This window comes from Callorhinchus milii, unplaced genomic scaffold (genome assembly GCF_018977255.1).
Source record: "Callorhinchus milii isolate IMCB2004 unplaced genomic scaffold, IMCB_Cmil_1.0 Scaffold2, whole genome shotgun sequence".
Classification (NCBI taxonomy): domain Eukaryota; kingdom Metazoa; phylum Chordata; class Chondrichthyes; order Chimaeriformes; family Callorhinchidae; genus Callorhinchus; species Callorhinchus milii.
Window position 1 is genome coordinate 117,699,783 of NW_024704743.1, and position 17,830 is coordinate 117,717,612.

Genomic DNA, 17,830 nt, shown 5'->3' on the forward strand with positions numbered 1-17,830 from the left:
CATGCTTAGGAAGGGGATGTTGGAATCAAGTTAGCCTCCGTGCAGGTCAAAGCCAGAAAGGTCCATAGTACTCCAAGGCAGTGCTGATGACAGACCAGCCAGGCTGGCTTGCTGGCAGTACTTAAGTGAGCAGAAAGGTCACTGGGGCCAGAAGGCTACTGAGGTGACTCCTATTCTGGACAGGCAACGGTATTTAAATGGCACTGGTTTTCCATGGAGGATGCTATGATTTGATACACTCTGCCATTCTCAGGAATAACGCAGCAAGACAATGAGCAAAACACTAATGAAGGCAATAGTAATCATAATCCTTGCATTGACAACATCAATTTGCTTTTAAAGAGCGTCCTTCATGAGGGTAGCATTCCGGAGTGCTTACAGCACCTTATCATGTCATAATTTATTAATATTATCACATCATAATTTTGCAAGCAAAGTAATATCAGAAAAATTAAAATCACTGGTTGGAGGCTAGAATTGGTGTCCTGAAGCGTACCGATTAGAGCACTCGCCCACAAGCGAGGACCCAGGTTCAATTCCCGGACAGGGTGAAACCTTAGACAAGTTTGCTCACTCCACACACCTCTGTTTACCTAGTAATTAGGAACCCATTTGTTAGTCATTAGCAGATCACTTTTTTGGGGGTAATAATTCCTCCAAAATTATATAAGTAAATTAATAATAATTTGGTAACTCAATTTATGATTCTTTGTGGGACATGATATGCGGAATTGGCTACTGCATTTTGCCCACAAAATATACAGTCAACTCACTTTACAGTATATTCTGTGAAGCGCTTTGAGACGGCTTGAAGACGGGATAAGGCGCTATATCAAATACAAGGATTATTATCATTAATATATGCAGAATAAGTCAGAAGGAAACGCACAGATATAAGAGAGACGTCTTTCTGGTTTCTCATCGCTTTATTGATTGAAAAGTGTCTGGTGACCATTTTCTTTTTGACGACAAGTCCACAATGTGATGACCTTTGGGCAGGCGAATAAAGGACGTCTCTGTGGGGCTGTTGGTTTGGAGGTGAGCAGCAACCAGCAGCGTGTTCTTGAGCAAGTAAGGTTGGTGCCAATGCGTCTCTGATCATTCTACGCAGTCCGTGCGGATCATCGTAATTCACGAAAGTTGCATTTTTCAACATTACTGTACCTAGAGAATTAAGTCCACGTCTGTATGAATTTGGAGAATTAAGAGAGGGTGGCGGAGTCATTGCACATGTACTTTACATATTGCAGATTCAGTGGGGGGTTCAGTGTGAGCTTGTTTATCCCACACAACCTGGAAAAGGGGGAAAAGACTTTCATCAGCTATGTTAGGAAATCGAAAAAAATCTTCTCCCCAAATCTCTCCACCACCCAACCTCTTCTTCTATTTTACAAGGCCTGCCTCTTCCGTCCACGCCCTCCCATTGCCTGAATTCTACTTGCCTACAAAACACACAGTCAATACACTTTGCAGTGTATCCTGCGAAGCTCTTTGAGACGTCCTCCTGACGTGAAGGAGCTATCACCAATCTACCGATTATTATAGTATTATTTCCCACCTTTCAACAACAACAAATTACATTAGTACATCGCTTTTCATGTCAGGAGAATGTCCCAAGGCGCTGGACAGTCAAGGATCCGCACCTGAGCTGGTGGTTGGGATCAGGCGGGGTTCCATTCCATCTCTTTAACCATTATCAGATATTAATCAATATGAAAGGCACTACATATTGTGAGTTGTTTCTGTTTTGCACTCGTATTCCTACTCAGTACTATTGACATGAACTGTGCAACTTGCATAAATTTAGAAATCAACGTTCCCCTCATTCCCCATACCACCACCTGCAAATAGCATATCATTGCACAGCACACATCCTCCTTGAGCTCCAACTCTTTTCTCTGTCTAGAACTGACCTGTATTGTATGCATTGCTCGCTGCCTCCCAGTCTGTATCGAAAAAGGGACTTATTGACACATCTGACATCAAACAGAGAACAAGGTTAAAGCTCACACATCAAATACATCTAAGTGCCAGTAATGTTCAAAGCCACTTACCTCAAGTGTGCATAGACACCTTTTTTAAGATGCACAATTAAAGGAACAGGTTGCTGATTATTTCTGTAATACATTTGTTCGAAAACAAATAAAAAGAAACATTAAGGCTATTACGTGTCCTGAGATAACTAAATAAGGCAAGGGGAGCAGTCAGGTACACAGTCCAGTCGATGCCCACAATGCAGCGTTGCCCTGTCCTTCGCTTGAGTGAACTTGTGAGTTTAAGTCCTGATATTTCTTAAGAAATTTAATGAAAATTTCTAAAGGAATCTTGGACTGGGAGAGAATTAGAAGATTTGGAAACATGGCAATGGAAAAAGCACATCTCTTTGAGGGGAAATAAGATAGAATGGACATGGCTGTGATCTGGATTTCTCCTGTGAGCTAGGTGAAGGTTTGAATGCACATTCTATCTCCCCTACTGCAGCTCACCCTGGACTAACAACAGCAAATTACATTTGTAAAGCACCTTTCACGTCAGGAGAACATCCCAAGCCACTGGAAAGTCAGGGATTTAGTCTTTAGCAGGGGGTTGGAATCAGGTGAGGTGGAGGGCATGAAGGATATTGGTAGGAGGATGGCCAAATGCCCGGTCGAAGAGGAGAGGCTTGAGACATGCCTTGAAGGAGGCAAGGGAGGGAGCAAGACAAGGGGACTGTGGGCTGGAGTTCCAAAGGGTGGAGGCAGAGGAGCTGAGGCCCAATTGTTGATGGACCGTGGAACAACGGTATGTAGACTGCAAAGTCCTGGTGTTTCAACTCTTTCAAATTCGAAGGTTCTTTATCTAGAACTTACCTAAATCTACATGTTGGTGAGCTATTATTGAACAGAGAAAATAATTAGAAAGGGTAGAAACTTGCATTTTCATTGCACTGTACCACATTGATACCAACTCTTTACAGTAAATTATTGTCAAGTGTAAGTAACACAGCAAGTATTTGGTTCCATAAGCAGAGACATTTATCGAGGGAATTGTAACAGCGCCCAAAAGTAACCTTTCAACCAGGTGCCAGTCAACATGATCAGAGTCCTGAAGTCGCTCGATTTCCAAATAGAATCCCAATACCAGCAGGAGGCTGTGAGGATACCTCAGACCTTTGTGTCAGGTCGAGGTTGAAACCCTCAGACCCATATGTTAGGCTGGGGTAGGACCCTCAGAGTTACGTGTTATGACAAAGCTAGGACTCTCAGACCTACATTTGTCGTACTCTCCACCGTTCAACCTACAGTAGGCGGGTACCGAAGAATTTGTATCTTAAATGCAGCTCTAGGCCTCGGGAAGACTTGGATACTAATTTGAAAGCAAAGAACAGATGTCTTCACGGATAATATTAATAATCCTTGCATTTGATACTGCACATCACCATGTCGTCGAGATGTCTCAAAGCGCTTCAAAGAATATACTGTATATTAAATTATAAGTGTCTCACAGTCATGGATTGATTGAGTGACAAAATATTTTTTTTAATAAAATATTTTTTTAAATGAATCATCGAATGCCCCTGAGGGTGTGATTGTCTGAATGCCATATTGCTTTGTAAGAAAGGTGTATCAGTTGGTGTGTTGGGGGCGGGATGGCTGGCTCTGGCGTAAGATTTGGAGTACCGGGGACAGAATAGCTGTTGCGAGGGTTAGAAGTGTTTATGGTACATAAGGTTGCAGTCTAGTGCTGGCAAGGGGCATGTACGTGTTGTGTTCAGGCATGAGCAAGTGGGCTAGCGATTGGTCGAGACTCGTCTCCTGCATATGTATGCGAATGCCCCCACTTCCACCTCTTCTGGTGTGGACGGGTGGAGATGCACTAGGTCAAGCAGAAGAGAAGCTAACAGTGGGTGTGGACAGTAAAGCGAGCAGGGAGGAAGCATAACAGGGACTAGTGAAAATTGATAGCCACGTGGCCATATTAATTTGACCATATATGGTATGAAATTATAGTCGATGAGTGGTGAGTGTCCAAAGGGTGCACAAAGTGAGCGGTGAGGTGCATAGCAATACCTTATAAGGCAGTGTTAACTTACATCATAATCAATACCAATACGCTAGGTCATTCAACAATCACGGTCCCACTCAATAAAAAGGTACCTGACCGGGGCAAATGTTCATTAACAAATCTCGAATTGACGTGATTGGACTCAACCGGTTGTCAAAGTCAAAACAACCATGGCCAAATTAAGATATCGTTCCAGGCGCAGTCGCCCCCGCAGACGACGTGGAAGAAAGATGAGGAAAACTAGGTGTCGGGGAAGGCAAAGAAGGAGGATTAGTCGAAGAACCCACCCTTCAACCTACAGGAGGAGGATACGGAAGACTGTGCTCCCTAAACGCTACTACAGGCCTCGGGAAGACATGGATAACAATTTGAAAACAAAGAACAACAGGCGTCTTAGTGAATCCTTGAAGAAGCATCGAATGTCCCTGTCTAAATGCCATGTTGCTACATAAGAAAAGTGTATCAGTTGATAATGAATAAAAACAAGTACTTGAGACTTGGGACAAAAAAACATATTGTGCTTTGCCTTATTTTTTTAATAAAAATCTGGAGTTAATACAATATAGAAAACCAGAGTAGTGAGTTAGATGCTAAGTTAAGTAGTCTAATGATGAGTTTTGCATTACAGTATAAGAATTTCTACAATCCAACGAGTTAAATATTAAAGGGAGTGACAAGTAAAGCAAAGTCTCTTATTAATATTTTGCATCAGAAGCAGCTGGAATACTGACAGCACAACAACTTAAGTATTAGTGTTGAGTAAGGACTTTAAAGATCCCACTGAACTATTCAAAAAGAGAAGGGAGGTTCTCCTGTGGTCGATTCGCCAGATAAAACTGGTCACTGAACTTTATAGTTGTTTGTGCACACATTTGTTGCTACATTTGCTGCACAAATACAGTCACCGCATTTACATAACATTCTGTACTTTGAGACTTTTTGACAACATAGTGATGAACTACTGTATAACAAAGGCAATGATTAATATACTTAAACGCCTGCTAGCCAGACCAATGGGGGGAGGGACACCTGGTCCAGCGAGTGGAATTTCAGGCTTAAAATTTAAGTTTGAATTTCGCGTGCAGAAGATAGTGAATAAGCTATCTTCTCATGGGATTTAAACTGAGTCAAAGTTGATAACCCTGGCCTCTGAAGGTGAGGCTGCTCAGTTTACTAGGAGAATGTCCGTCACAAGTCTACACACTCGGAACCACAGAATTTCCCCAACACTGCACCACTGACCACAAGAGCTACCTCAGCACTGCACTTCTGATTATGCAGCCCACCACCTGCACTGCAGACTATGGATTCCAAGAGTCTTAAACATGTGAATTTTCATTCCCACCATTTTTATGCTCTGATGTTCCCAACTCCTACACACATCAGTTTCTTTACCTCACACTTCCTGATTCTCTTTTGGCGTCTCTGACTCGGCCCTTCCCTCCCACTCTTTCTAACTTTCTCTCTTTCTGTCTTCCTATAGATAGATCACTTTCTCTATATCTATATTTCACTAATCTCTTAATTCTTTCTTTGTGTCAGCCTGGGGCAATGTAGCAATGATAGCAATCTTGCCTGTAAATCAGAAGATTGGGGGTTGAAATTTCATGTCAAATCTTTGAACTCATAGTCTAGCCTGACACTCCAAGCCAAGATTAGGATCCTCAAACCCACTGTTAGGCCCTGGCTAGGAAGCTCAGACCCACATGTTAAGCTGAGGCTAGAGACCTCAGACATATGTGGCAGGCCAAGCGAGCTCTAGTTAGCTTCCAAATTCACTTTTCTCCTCTACAGCTTACCTTGGAAACGTTTTGGGGTTGGGGTCAAAGTGAAATGAGGTGTATCCGGCAGTACTGTCATTAAGGAGAGAACACAGTTAAATCTTACACATCAAATTCAGCTCAGTGCCACAATGCTGAATCCTCAGTGTCTGTTTATATGACATTGTTGAGCAGTGCCCAAGGCTAAAGGGACAGAAGTCCATGTTGAGGACTATTCTGAAATACATTTATTCTTGACCCACAATTTTGATGTCAAAGCTCTGAGGGTGGGTCCACCTCTGACCTCTCATGTGGAACAGATTGTCCCAGCTACATGTTGCAAAGTCTGTACCTTCTCCTTAATATGCAAACACTGAACAGTTAAAATTAAAATAAGTCTTTTTGTGTTATGTTACTTTCTGCCACCTCCCTTTGGAATTCCATCCCACAGTCCCTTCACCTCGTCCCTCCGTTTCCTTCAAGGCCCATCTCAAGACCTTCCTCTTTGACTGAACCTTCAGTCGTCCTCCTATCCCCCCCTCTCTCTCTGCCCTCTTCCGTTCCTGATCCCAATCCCAGCCCAGCTTGACTGTTGGGTGCTTTTGGCCATCCACCAAAAGTGAAGGAGCTATACAAATGTAATTTGTTGTTGTTGTCACGAGATGAAAAATTGAGGCAAGGGCGTTAGCGATGGCCTTGAAAGAGGACCTCTGATCTTCTCATATTTATGAGCCAGCAGCCAACTCCCTATGGCACCCAATCCCGTCGACCTTCAATTTACTTTCAGATTCAAGGCTTCTCCCTGGTTTGTTTACTTACTGAGATGTCCTTTTCGTTGAACTGTTATTAAACAGAGAACACAATTAGAAAGAATTCACAATGTTATTGCACCTTATCACTTTGGCGTCTTGTTTGATCCCTCAACTGTCCTTTCCATCCCAGAGTCCCTTTGCCTCACCCCCCCGCACCCACCACCCCTCCCTTGCCTCCTTCTAGACCAGTCTCAAGATCTTCCTCTTCAACTGCACCTTCGGTCTTCTTCCTATCACCCTCCCTCTCCCTGACCTCCTCCCCTCCTGATTCCAAACCCCAGCTCAGGTGTGTACATCCTTGACTGTCCAGTGCTTTTGGACGTCCACTCAATGTGAAGGTGCTCTACAAAGGTAATTTGTTGTTGTTGTTGTCATGTAATGACAAAGTGAGGCAAGGGAGTTAGTGATGACCTGAAAGAGGACCTCTCATCTTCTCATGTTTGTGAGCTAGCATCCAACTTCCCATGGCCCTCAATCCCCTGGACCTTCAATTCACTTTCAGATTCAAGGCTTATTTCTGGTTTGTTTACTTACCTTATCAGGCCACAGAATCCCTAAACCATTCATTCATCACATCTATGCTCGACTACGCCAAATCCCTGCTTTTCGGCCTTCCCAACTCTTCCCTCCACAAGCTGCAGATCATCCAGAACTCTGCAGCTTGGGTCTTCTCCCGCACCAGGCTCCATGACCCCATTACCCCCACCTTCGCCCAGCTCCACAGGCTCCCCATCCCCCAGGGGATAGAGTTCAAAATCCTCATCTTTGCCTTCAAGGTTCTCCACGGCCTTGCCCCTCCCTACCTCTGTGACCTGCTGACTCCATATCAACCTGTCCGCTCCCTCCACTCAGCAGGCTGTGGCCTGCTCCACTTCCCCGGCCCACCTCAGCCCATCACTGGCGGTCGGGCTTTCTGCCTTTCCGCCCCCACCCTATGGAACTCCTTTACTTTGCCCCTTCCCTTGCCTCCTTCAAGGCATGTCTCAAAATCCTCCTCTTTGACTGAGCCATCCTCCTTGCCCTCCACCTTCCCTGATCCCAACCCCCAGTTCAGGTCCAAATCCCTGACTGTCCAGTGCCTTGGGACGTCCTCCCGACTTGAAAGGCGTTATATGAATGTAATTTTGTATTCTATTGTATTGTATCACATCAAAACATTCTCAAAGCGTTTCACAGTAACTGCTGTCAAGTGACTGTAGGCAAATGCAGCAGCCTGTTTGCATACAGCAAGATCCCACAAATACCCATGAAGTGTGAAGGATGTATGTAGAGCATTGTTGATTAGGACACTGGGAGAAACTTTCTTCTAGCAAAGTAAGGCATTTGTGGCCCAGAGAACCATCTGATCTCCTCAAGGACTTTCTCTCATGTTAGAGCTGCTGTCTTACCAGTCTTATATATTTTGGATACCACAACCAACCTTTGGGACTCAGAGCTTAATCCAGAGACAGCAGGAACAGGACAGAAGATGAGAAGTGAAGAGTCTGCCTTGCACTCATTGCCGGTCCCACTATCAGTCCCATTGTATACAGCCTGGAATTTCACCAAGTCTTAGACTGTGAAGTAAATTCTGTTTAAAATGGATTGTGCAGAACTGACTTAAATACTGATTTGATAGCCTTTTCTTTTCCATGGTTCCAAATTAAGACTGAATCTTCACAATTGCGAAAAACCTTACATTTTAAGACAAATTGGCTTCACAGGCTAAGACTAGATGAAATTTTGAGCATCTAAACATGGCAGGTCAGCACCAAGATTGTGATAAGCAGGAAAGAGGGCGCCAGAAAATCAATACATTCAGGTTAACTTTTGTTTGTGGAAGGAAAGACTAAGAGAATAAGGAATGCTACAGCCTGGAGCTCCAACTCCAGGAACTTCAAATCTCTTTCAAATACACCTGTTGTTCTGTCTAACGCATACCTTGGGGAAGCAATAAGGTCCAGTCTGGACTTTGTGGTGGACCTGTCGTAAAACAGAGAATGCATTAAACCTCAGTGTTAAATACATATGCTGTCAACTTGGTACAGACACAGACTTGGTCTGTGTTTCCTTGAGTTTAGAAGTTTGATCTGATTGAGGTGTCTAAAATGATTTCGCCCTCAAATATACAGTCAATTCACTTTACAGTCTATTCTGTGAAGCGCTTTGAGGCGTCCAGAAGATGTGAAAAGCACTTTATCAAATGCAAGGATGATTATTATTATTATTAAAGGAATTCAATAGGGTAGATACAGAGAAACTATTTCCTCTGGTGGGGGCATCTAGAGCAAGGGGCATAATCTTAACATTAGAGCTAGGCCATTTAGGAGTGAAATCAAGAAGTATTTTTTCACGCAAAGCGTGATGGAAATCTGGAACTCTCTCCCTCAAAAGGCTGTGGATTCTGGATCCATTCAAATTTTCAAGACTGAGGTGAATAGAATTTTGTTAGGTCAGGGTATCAAGGGATATGGGGCAAAGACCGGTAATTCGAGTTGAGGTACAGATCAGCCATAAACTATGGAACAGGTTGAATGCCCTACTCATGTTCCTAATCTTCAATGTAAAATCACATTAATTGTCTGTCAGTCTCTTCCCCATATGGAGAGGGTGGTCCCACCAACTTGGCAGGCTCTAGCTACAGGAGCTAGAATGTCTCCCAAATTCAACTCTTTCCTTTCTTTAAGATACTGAAGGGAATAGATAAAGTAGACTATGAAAGCTGTTTTATCTTGTACTGAACAGTAGGACTAGAGGACACGGCCTATGACTGAAGGGGGGTAAATTCAGAACATATCTGTGGAAACACTACTTCAGTGAGAGAGTAGTAAGCTTATGGAACAGGCTCCTAGGGAGACAGTGGAAGCAGAAAATGTCATTTGTTTCAAGAACAGATGAGAAACATTTCTGCTAGAAAATAATATCTCGGGATACAGTGTATAGTTTGAGTCACGGCATGTCAAGCGACTGCCAGGATGATGAAAGGCGAACTAAATGGATCTTGGTCTTCTTTCACCTAACAAATTCTTATGGTCTTTCTAAGCTCACCTTGAACACTCGGTGGTCGAACGTTGATTGGCAAGACTGTGATTAAATGGAGAACTCGGTTAAACTTTGTACATCACAAGAAATCCAACACTGTCAGTGGTGTTATACATCAAAAAAATGTCCCTCAGGACCAATAGATACCAATAGGTAATGTTTGCCGATGCATTTCTTAATAGGGATTAGAATTTCTGTTGCTCTGGTTCGGCTCCAGAACTCGCAGTGTACGTCTGAACATTCATTAATTACATTATAGGAAGGACATTAGTGTCCTAGCGAATTGAGTACCCTATAAATTTATAGCTGATACCAGGCAGGACTTATATATACTGAACCCATTACATTGCAATGGATTGAATTCATAAGCTCAGACACCACGTTATAAAGAGACACATTGAAAAGTGGATATTGGTTAGCACTACAAATTGGTCTGATCGCCATGTTATAACAGTCCGGCTCCCAGCAAAGCATGTGCCATCATACGATCACTGAAGATCAGTTTGGATAAAGGAGATCTGAACGAGACCTTCAAAAATTCCCAAAAAAGTTTTGTTAGAATAAATACTGAAAGAATATTCTATTCTCGTCTTGGAAATGAAGAAGCTCAAAGCACTTATGCTCAGGAAGTTGTCTCTGAAAGTTGGGCAATGTTGGGAGAAACATTTTCATGCAGTGGGTTGGTAGAGTATAGAATGCTTTCCCTCAAGCGATTGTTGAGGCTGGGGCCATAAACAAGATCTTAAACGTAACTTGATAATTATTTGATGAGAAATAATTGAAAGGAGGGAATGGAATGGCCATAGCTCCAGTGAACAAATTGTGCCAGTCTCTCCTCTTCATACAACTTACTGTCAGGAGGTGCTTTCCATGTTGTGGTCCAGTCCGTGAAAGGGCCGGCCTCCAGGAATGGCACATTGGCACTTGGTGAAGGCACTGTCATCAAACACAGAACAGTCACGCGCTACACATCACAGGAAGATTGACACAGACCAATCCCAGTTATGATGGGGTGGGGGCACACACGATAAGAGGATGCTGGTCAGCACTTCCAGGTCATTGGGTTGCTGTTGATGTCACTTCCTACGCGATGCAAATGTGCGCAATAGCTTTCCAGTCAGTGCTGGAAGTGAACTGCACTTTGTGTTTTTGTGGGCCCTCGGTGTAAGCGGACCCTCACTATACTGGTCCTTTGGCACTCATTAGTCATTAGCATTCCGCCCACAAAATCTACAATCAATTCACTTTATAGTATATTCTATACAGTGCTTTGAAGCGTCTCAAAGCCGGGATAAGGCGCTATATGAAATGTGAGGATTATTAGTAGTAGTAAACACGGAACAGTAACACTCTGAACATCATCTTGATCATGGCGATGGATTTCCATGTGCGTCAGACACCCAGCTGACCAAACAAGGTAAAAAGTAACTTACAATTGGTCTGCACTCTCGATGGTGGTCTGCTGTGAGCTCCGGGGGCATTGGGATCTTGGGCAACTGGAGGCAATGCTGTCATTAAACAGAACACTCAGTCACACTTTGTCACAGCAGCAACTTTCAGCGCTGACAGTATCAGATTGCCGGTGGTGTGACAAAGGCCCAGGGATGGTTTGAAAGGGTTGTTGTTTTAGAGATGTAGATTATTTTACAGATGTGGATTATTCCATTCCAACAATCTGTCTCTGTAATTTCCATGTATAGGTGGGATGCATGGAATTCTCTGTTTGGTTTGGATACTCTTAAGCACGGTGATGGGTTTCTGCATGTGTCAGACACCCCGCTGACCAAACAAAAATAGAGAGGTGGATTGTTTAAGGAATCTGTCCGTGTGATTACTTGATCTTATTTATGGGAATTCTCAATGGGATTCATTAATAAGTACTCAAATTCCAATAGCAGTTATCTCTGGGACACCCCACCCTTTGTAGACCATGGCCAACGGAGTGGAAATCCCATTGGATGGAGTGACGGAAAACAGAATAACAGAGGGAGGAGTGATGGAGGGTGGAGTGATTGAGGACAGAATGATGGAGTGATGGAGGGTAGAATGAGGGAGTGCTGGAGGGTAGAATGATGGAGTGATGGAGGACAAAACGATGGAGTGATGGAGGGCAAAACGATGGAGTGATGGAGGTCAGAATGATGGAGTGATAGAGGGCAAAATGATGGAGTGATGGCGGGCAGAATGATGGAGTAATGGCGTGACAGAATGGCAAGTGTAGAATGGTGTGATGGCAACACACACACATATAAAGTAACTTACGTGCGTAGTCAATAGTTAGATCCTTAAGTGCAAAAGTGGTCCCCAGGTGTGGGCATTTTTTCCGTGGTGATGATGAACCTATGGGTGGTGCTAGTGGAGGGATTATGCTTGCTGCTGCTTTAGCCGCAGCCTGGTCAGCCACTAACTTCGCTGCTGCCTTTGCTGCTTCCATTGCCGCTGCCTGCTCTGAACAGACGAGAGAGAGAGATGCTGGGAAAGGTGCCACGGTTACCCTCGTTCAGTTCTTCACGCTTCTTAAGTAGATGAACAAACATTCAATGTGTTGAAGATGTCCTCAAAGGGGTCAACTCGAGGGACCAGTCAGTGCTGACCTCATGAGAGCAGTCAGTGCTGACCTTTAGTGACCAATCAGGACTGTCCTTGAGTGACTATAACCACAACAACAAAATTACATTTATACGTCGGGAGGATATCCCGGTGCTACAACAACAACAACAACAACAAGATTCCATTTATTGAGCGCCTTTCACGTCGGGAGGACGTCCCAAGGCACTAGACAGTTAGGGGGATCAGGACCCGAGCATGGGGGAGGGGTGGGGTAGGGGTAAGGGGAGGCAGAGAGTTGGGAGGGTGACCGAAGGCATGATCGAAGAGGAGGGTCATGAGACCGACCTTGAAGGAGACAAGGGAGGAAGCGAGGTGAAGGGACTGTGGGATGGAGTTCCAGAGTGTGGGGGCAAAGAAGCTGAAAGCTCAGCCACCAATGGAAGGGCGGGTCAGTCTGGAGACATGGAGCCCACTGAATGGAGGGAGCGGGCAGGTTGGTAGGGAGTCAGCAGGTCAGAGAAGTAGGAGGGGGCAAGGCCATGGATGGCCTTGAAAGTGAGGATGAGGATCGTGAATTCAATCTTACTGAGGGGTGGGGAGTCACTGGAGTCAGGCAAGGGTGGGAGTGATGGGGTCACGGAGCCTGGGGTGTGAGAGTACACAAGCTGCAGAGTTTGAGATGATCTGTAGCTTGCGAAGGGAAGAGTTGGGAAGGCCGATGAGGAGGAAATTTCCGTAATCGAGCCTTGATGTGACAAATGCGTGGGTGAGGGTTTTGGCAGCCTGAAGGGTGAGGCAGTGGCGGAGTCTGACAATGTTGCGGAGGTAGTGGTAGGCAGTGCCAGTCATGGCGCAGATGTGGGGGAGAAAAGACAGTTCAGGGTCAAATACCCAGATTCCTGACTGGCTTAGTAAGGTTGAGTATGTAGCCGTGGAGGCTGATGCTGCCAGCGCCTGAGGTGCGGAGGCGCTGGCGGGAGCCAATCAGGAGGGCCTCGGACTTGCTGATGTTCAGCTGGAGAAAGTTGTCCCTCATCCAGGTCTTGATGTCAGACAGGCAGTCGACCAAGACCCCAGTAGTCCTGGAGTTCAGGGTGGAGGCAGAGAGATAGAGTTAGGTGTCATTTGCATACATGTGGAAACTTATCCCATGTCTGTGGATGATGGCACCAAGGGGGAGCATGTAGATGGTGAAGAGGAGGGGACTGAGTACAGAGCCCTGAGGAACGTCGCACGAGATGGTGCGGGGGCTGGAGGAGAAGCCGTTTGCTGAGACGAAGTGGAGGCGGTGTGAAACGTAGGACCTGAACCAGTCAAGGACAGAATCTTGGAGGTTGAGGTGGGAGTAGAGGCAGTGGAGGAGGATTGAAAAAGCGGCGGAGAGGTCGAGGAGGAAGAGGAGGCAGATGGAGCCCTGGTCACACGTGGTCAGAATGTCATTTGTGACCTTGAGTTTCCTTGCTGTGGGCAGTACGGAAACCCGATTGCAGGTGCTCATGGAGGGAGTGGGAGGAGAGGAAAGAACGAAGCTGGGAGGCAACCTTGACAGAAAGGGATCAATCAGGACTGTCCTCGACTGACCAATCAGGATTGACCTTGACTGACCAATCAGGACTGACCTTGACTGACCAATCAGGACTGACCTTGACTGACCAATCAGGACTGGCCTCCAATGCCTGTCCAATCACTATTGAAGTACTTCACTGTCTATTACCTCAATAATAATAATAATAATATTATATATTATATTATTATATTGTTATTACCCCAATACTATATATTCAATGCATCTCCATTGAAGAACTTACTCTTGTCTTTCAACCTTTCTTTAGGTGGCGGTTCAAGTGCAAACTGACCAGAAATGTCCAAATCCCTTAACTCCTGGCTTGATATTTGGAGACCTGGCAACAGAGAGAGAATAAAAATGAAGTGTTCCTCACCGCACTGAGCACCGATCTCCCCCACCGCCACACCCACCCCCCACCCCACTTCCCTCCCACACACACACACGCCACACTGAGAATTAAACTCCCCCCACCAGCAACACCAGACAGTATACTTAGCACCAGTCCATACCATCAATCTAGTTCAAGTACAACTAGAAAAGCACAAATACTACCTTGACCGGATTCAGTTCAGCAATGTACAGTGGAATGCTGGAGAACTCAGTTAAATTCAACGTTGTATCTGTTGGTAGCTAACCAGGCTGCTTAACCAATTGGTGGCCAAGATACAGGTTTTGAAACCTGAAGTGTTCAATTATATACAGTACTTTAAATAAAAATACAAGTATTATTAGGTTAGTTTCCTGTGTGTGAGAGAGGGGGGGAGCATGAGAGACATAGGACTTGCCTATGTGAGGAGAGACAGGTAAATAGAGAGAAAGAGAGACAGGCCGGTGACAGTGGCCTGGTTGAGACCTATATGAATGGGTTCATCCCGTGCCCAGACCCTGGGCCGGCAGTCAGTTACTGTGTCAGTGAGTTTGCTTCAGTGACTGCTTTACGTCTCAGGCCTAGCATTGCCAATGGTAGCACTTACCTGGCAACAGCTGTTTGAATTTTCCTGCTCTAGGTTGCCATGGACATCGTGGAGCCTTGAACTCGGGCATCGGGCACACTGTACAAACACATAACAGACAGACTGACTGACTGTCAGAGAATCAGCGACAGACATTATCAGAGACAGACTGACCAGCAGAGACTCAAAGACAGACTTATTATCAGAGACAGACTGATTTTCAGAAATCAACAACAAATTACACTGACACAGCACATTTCACATCGGGATGATGTCCTAAGACGCTGGACAGTTAGGGATTTTGACCCTAGCCGGGGATTGGGATCAATAACAACAACTTGCATTTATATTGCACCCTTCACCCTGGGCATCGTCTCGGAGCGCTTAAGTGACCAGGAGGGGCGGAGGGTAGGGAAAATCAGACGGCTGATTGTCAGATACAGACTGACGGTCAGTGATAGACTGACTGTCAGAGAATCTAACCCACTCCTCCCACTTGCTCCCCTACACCATGTAATATTCCTCTTCTTCCAGCATCTATTCAAATTAATTTTAAAAGAATTCACACTGTTGAAAGTCAAGAATATTAAACACAGCATTCAACCCATCATGCCTGTGCTTGTGTCTGTTCTCACTGAGCTCTTCATTTAGTCCCATTCTCTTGTTTAGTAGCAGGATATCACTGAGACAGCTAAGGCTGAGCCTGCATGTGCCCCGCCCTCTCCTCCATTGGTGGCTAAGCCTTCAATTCCTATAACTCTAACCTCTGGGACTCCCTCCCCCTAACACGCTGTCTCATCCCCTCTCTTTCTGCCTGAAATCCTACCACTGCGAGTGCGTGTATGGCCACCTACCTCTCTCCCATCCCCCCTTTCCGTGCTCAATGTCCAAACCTGTCCCTGTGAGCCAGTTGCTGATGTTACCCACTCTCAGTGAAGGGCACTGTATACTTATTTTTGTGGTTCACCAACAATCAGTCTCTAGTCTGTTCACTAAATTCATGCATTGACAGAACCACTTACTGACTGAAGGTTCACGCAATCCTTTGGGTGCCACAAAATCAGGAGGAAAGAACGGGGGTTCTCTGAGCAGAGTCTTGGGGCGATAGTGCCCTGTGAACAAACACAACACTCAGGTAGCCATAACCTCAAAGAGCTGAGTGTACAGAGAGAGGAATCATAACCTAAAAGCCTCTCCTGTGTATGTATTTGTGTGTGAAAGAGACATGTTAATCCTGTGTGTGTTTGTGTGTGTATATGTGTGTATAACAGAGCGAGGGATGCATGTGTGTGTATAACAGACAAAGAAACATGTCTCTCCTATGTGTGTGTTCTATGTTTCTATGTGTGTGTATTTGTGTGTATGTAAAACCGAGAGAAAGAGAGATACATGCCTCTTCTGTGTGTGCGTATGTATGTATGTGTGTGTGTGTGTGTGCGTGTGTGTGTGCATGTATGCATGCATGAATAACAGGGAAGAAAGAGAGACATGCCTCTCTTGTGCCAGTAAGCTCTGATGGCTTTGTTGAGTTGTGGGCACAGCCCTGGGCTGACAGTGAGACAGTTTGTTCACTTCAGTGATTGAACTGCACAGAGTGCTGACTGGCTCATCCCATTGCTGTCCCACTCAATCCCAATGCGCTTCATGGAATATACTGTAATAATAATAATCCTTGCATTTGATATAGCGCTTTTCATGTCTTCGAGACATCTCAAAGCTCTTCACAGAATATACTGTAAAGTGAATTGACTGTATATTTTGTGGGCGAAACGCGGCAGCCAATTGCGCACAGCAGTGTCCCACAAACAGTCATGGATTGAAGTGACCAATTTATCATTTTTTTTCTTGAGGGATTATTATCAGGCGTGTGGAGTAAGGAAGCTTGCCCAAGGTTTCACCCTGCCAGGAATCAAACCCAGGTCTCTCGCTTGCAAAGTGCTCTAACCGCAATTCACTGTAAAGTGATTTGACTATATTTTGTGGGCGAAACGCACCAGCCAGTTGCCAACTTGCATTTATATAGCGCCACTCACACAGGGTAGAATTCCAGAATGCTTATCAGTGTTTTGAATCATTGTTTAAGTGATTGCATTTTCCAAGGAACTGGAGTTCATAACTCAGCACTTACCCTTGATGGGTTGAGGATTTGGGGGGTACATCAAGCGTTGCCTGGATGGAGGTACATCTAATAAAGAAAACAAACTTGGGTTTTATTAAGTTCACGACTGAGTATCCAAGTCACAGAAACACAGACGTGCATCTCAGAAACAGGCCATTCATCCATCCAAACTCTGGTAGAGATTTTATCCACATGAGTCAATCTTCAGTTCACTCCCCCACACCTCTAGTCCATATCATTGAAAAACTCTAGTGTCTAGTCTCCCTTGGTTTCTTTACAATGCCCTGATAAACTCCAATCTCATCTAGTCTCTACAACACTGATTAACTCCAGTCTCCACTTGTCTCCATAGCACTGACAAACAACAATAAAGTACATTTCTATAGAACCTTTCACGGCGGGAAGATGTCCCGAGGTGCTGAAACTCTATATAATAAACTTTTATCTGCTCCCACTTGTTGGAACTTCATCCCAGAGATTCCCTCCCTCACTCATCTCAAGGTACACCTCATGATTTACATTTATACTGCGCTTTTGGTCATTCCCTCCCCCACCAACTTGACTCCTATCCCCAGCTCAAGTGCCAACCCACGATTGTTAAGCAATTTGTGATGTCCTCCCGACATGAAGGGTGATGTACAAATATAAATTTGTAATGTATTGTAAACTCCAGTCCCCACTAGTTTCTCTCTATCAATAATAAACTGCAGTCTCTGATTCAATCCCTTTATTTATTATTGTTTCTGATCAAGAGCCATTGTCCACGACTCTTACAATGATCCTGATCATATTCAAGACCAAATTTCTAGACATTCAGGTCACCTACTTGCTTTCCTCCACTTTGTTCCCCAAAACAAGATTTGTGCAAACAAACACTCTCCTTTCTCACCACAAATGTTTGCCCACTGAATGTAGCACTTACATGGTGGAGGGACTGGCATGTATCTTGATCGTGGACGAGGGACTGAAACAACAGAAAGAAGAGAAGTCACCCATCTAGGGCT

At 44.8% G+C, this 17,830-nt stretch overlaps 1 protein-coding gene across 1 annotated transcript; it reads right to left on the minus strand.

Annotated features, from left to right (window-relative positions):
- Positions 1-959: 959 nt before the first annotated feature.
- Positions 960-15,788, minus strand: LOC103181101. Its single transcript, XM_007897335.2, has 12 exons — positions 15,730-15,788; positions 14,729-14,806; positions 13,996-14,088; positions 11,900-12,085; positions 11,071-11,145; positions 10,490-10,573; positions 9,644-9,679; positions 8,537-8,578; positions 6,624-6,644; positions 5,844-5,897; positions 1,914-1,976; positions 960-1,293 (listed from the first exon to the last, which is right to left on the minus strand). Coding segments are annotated over exons 1-12 (747 nt in total). The 5' UTR covers positions 15,731-15,788; the 3' UTR covers positions 960-1,279.
- Between the last annotated feature and the right edge of the window lie 2,042 nt (positions 15,789-17,830).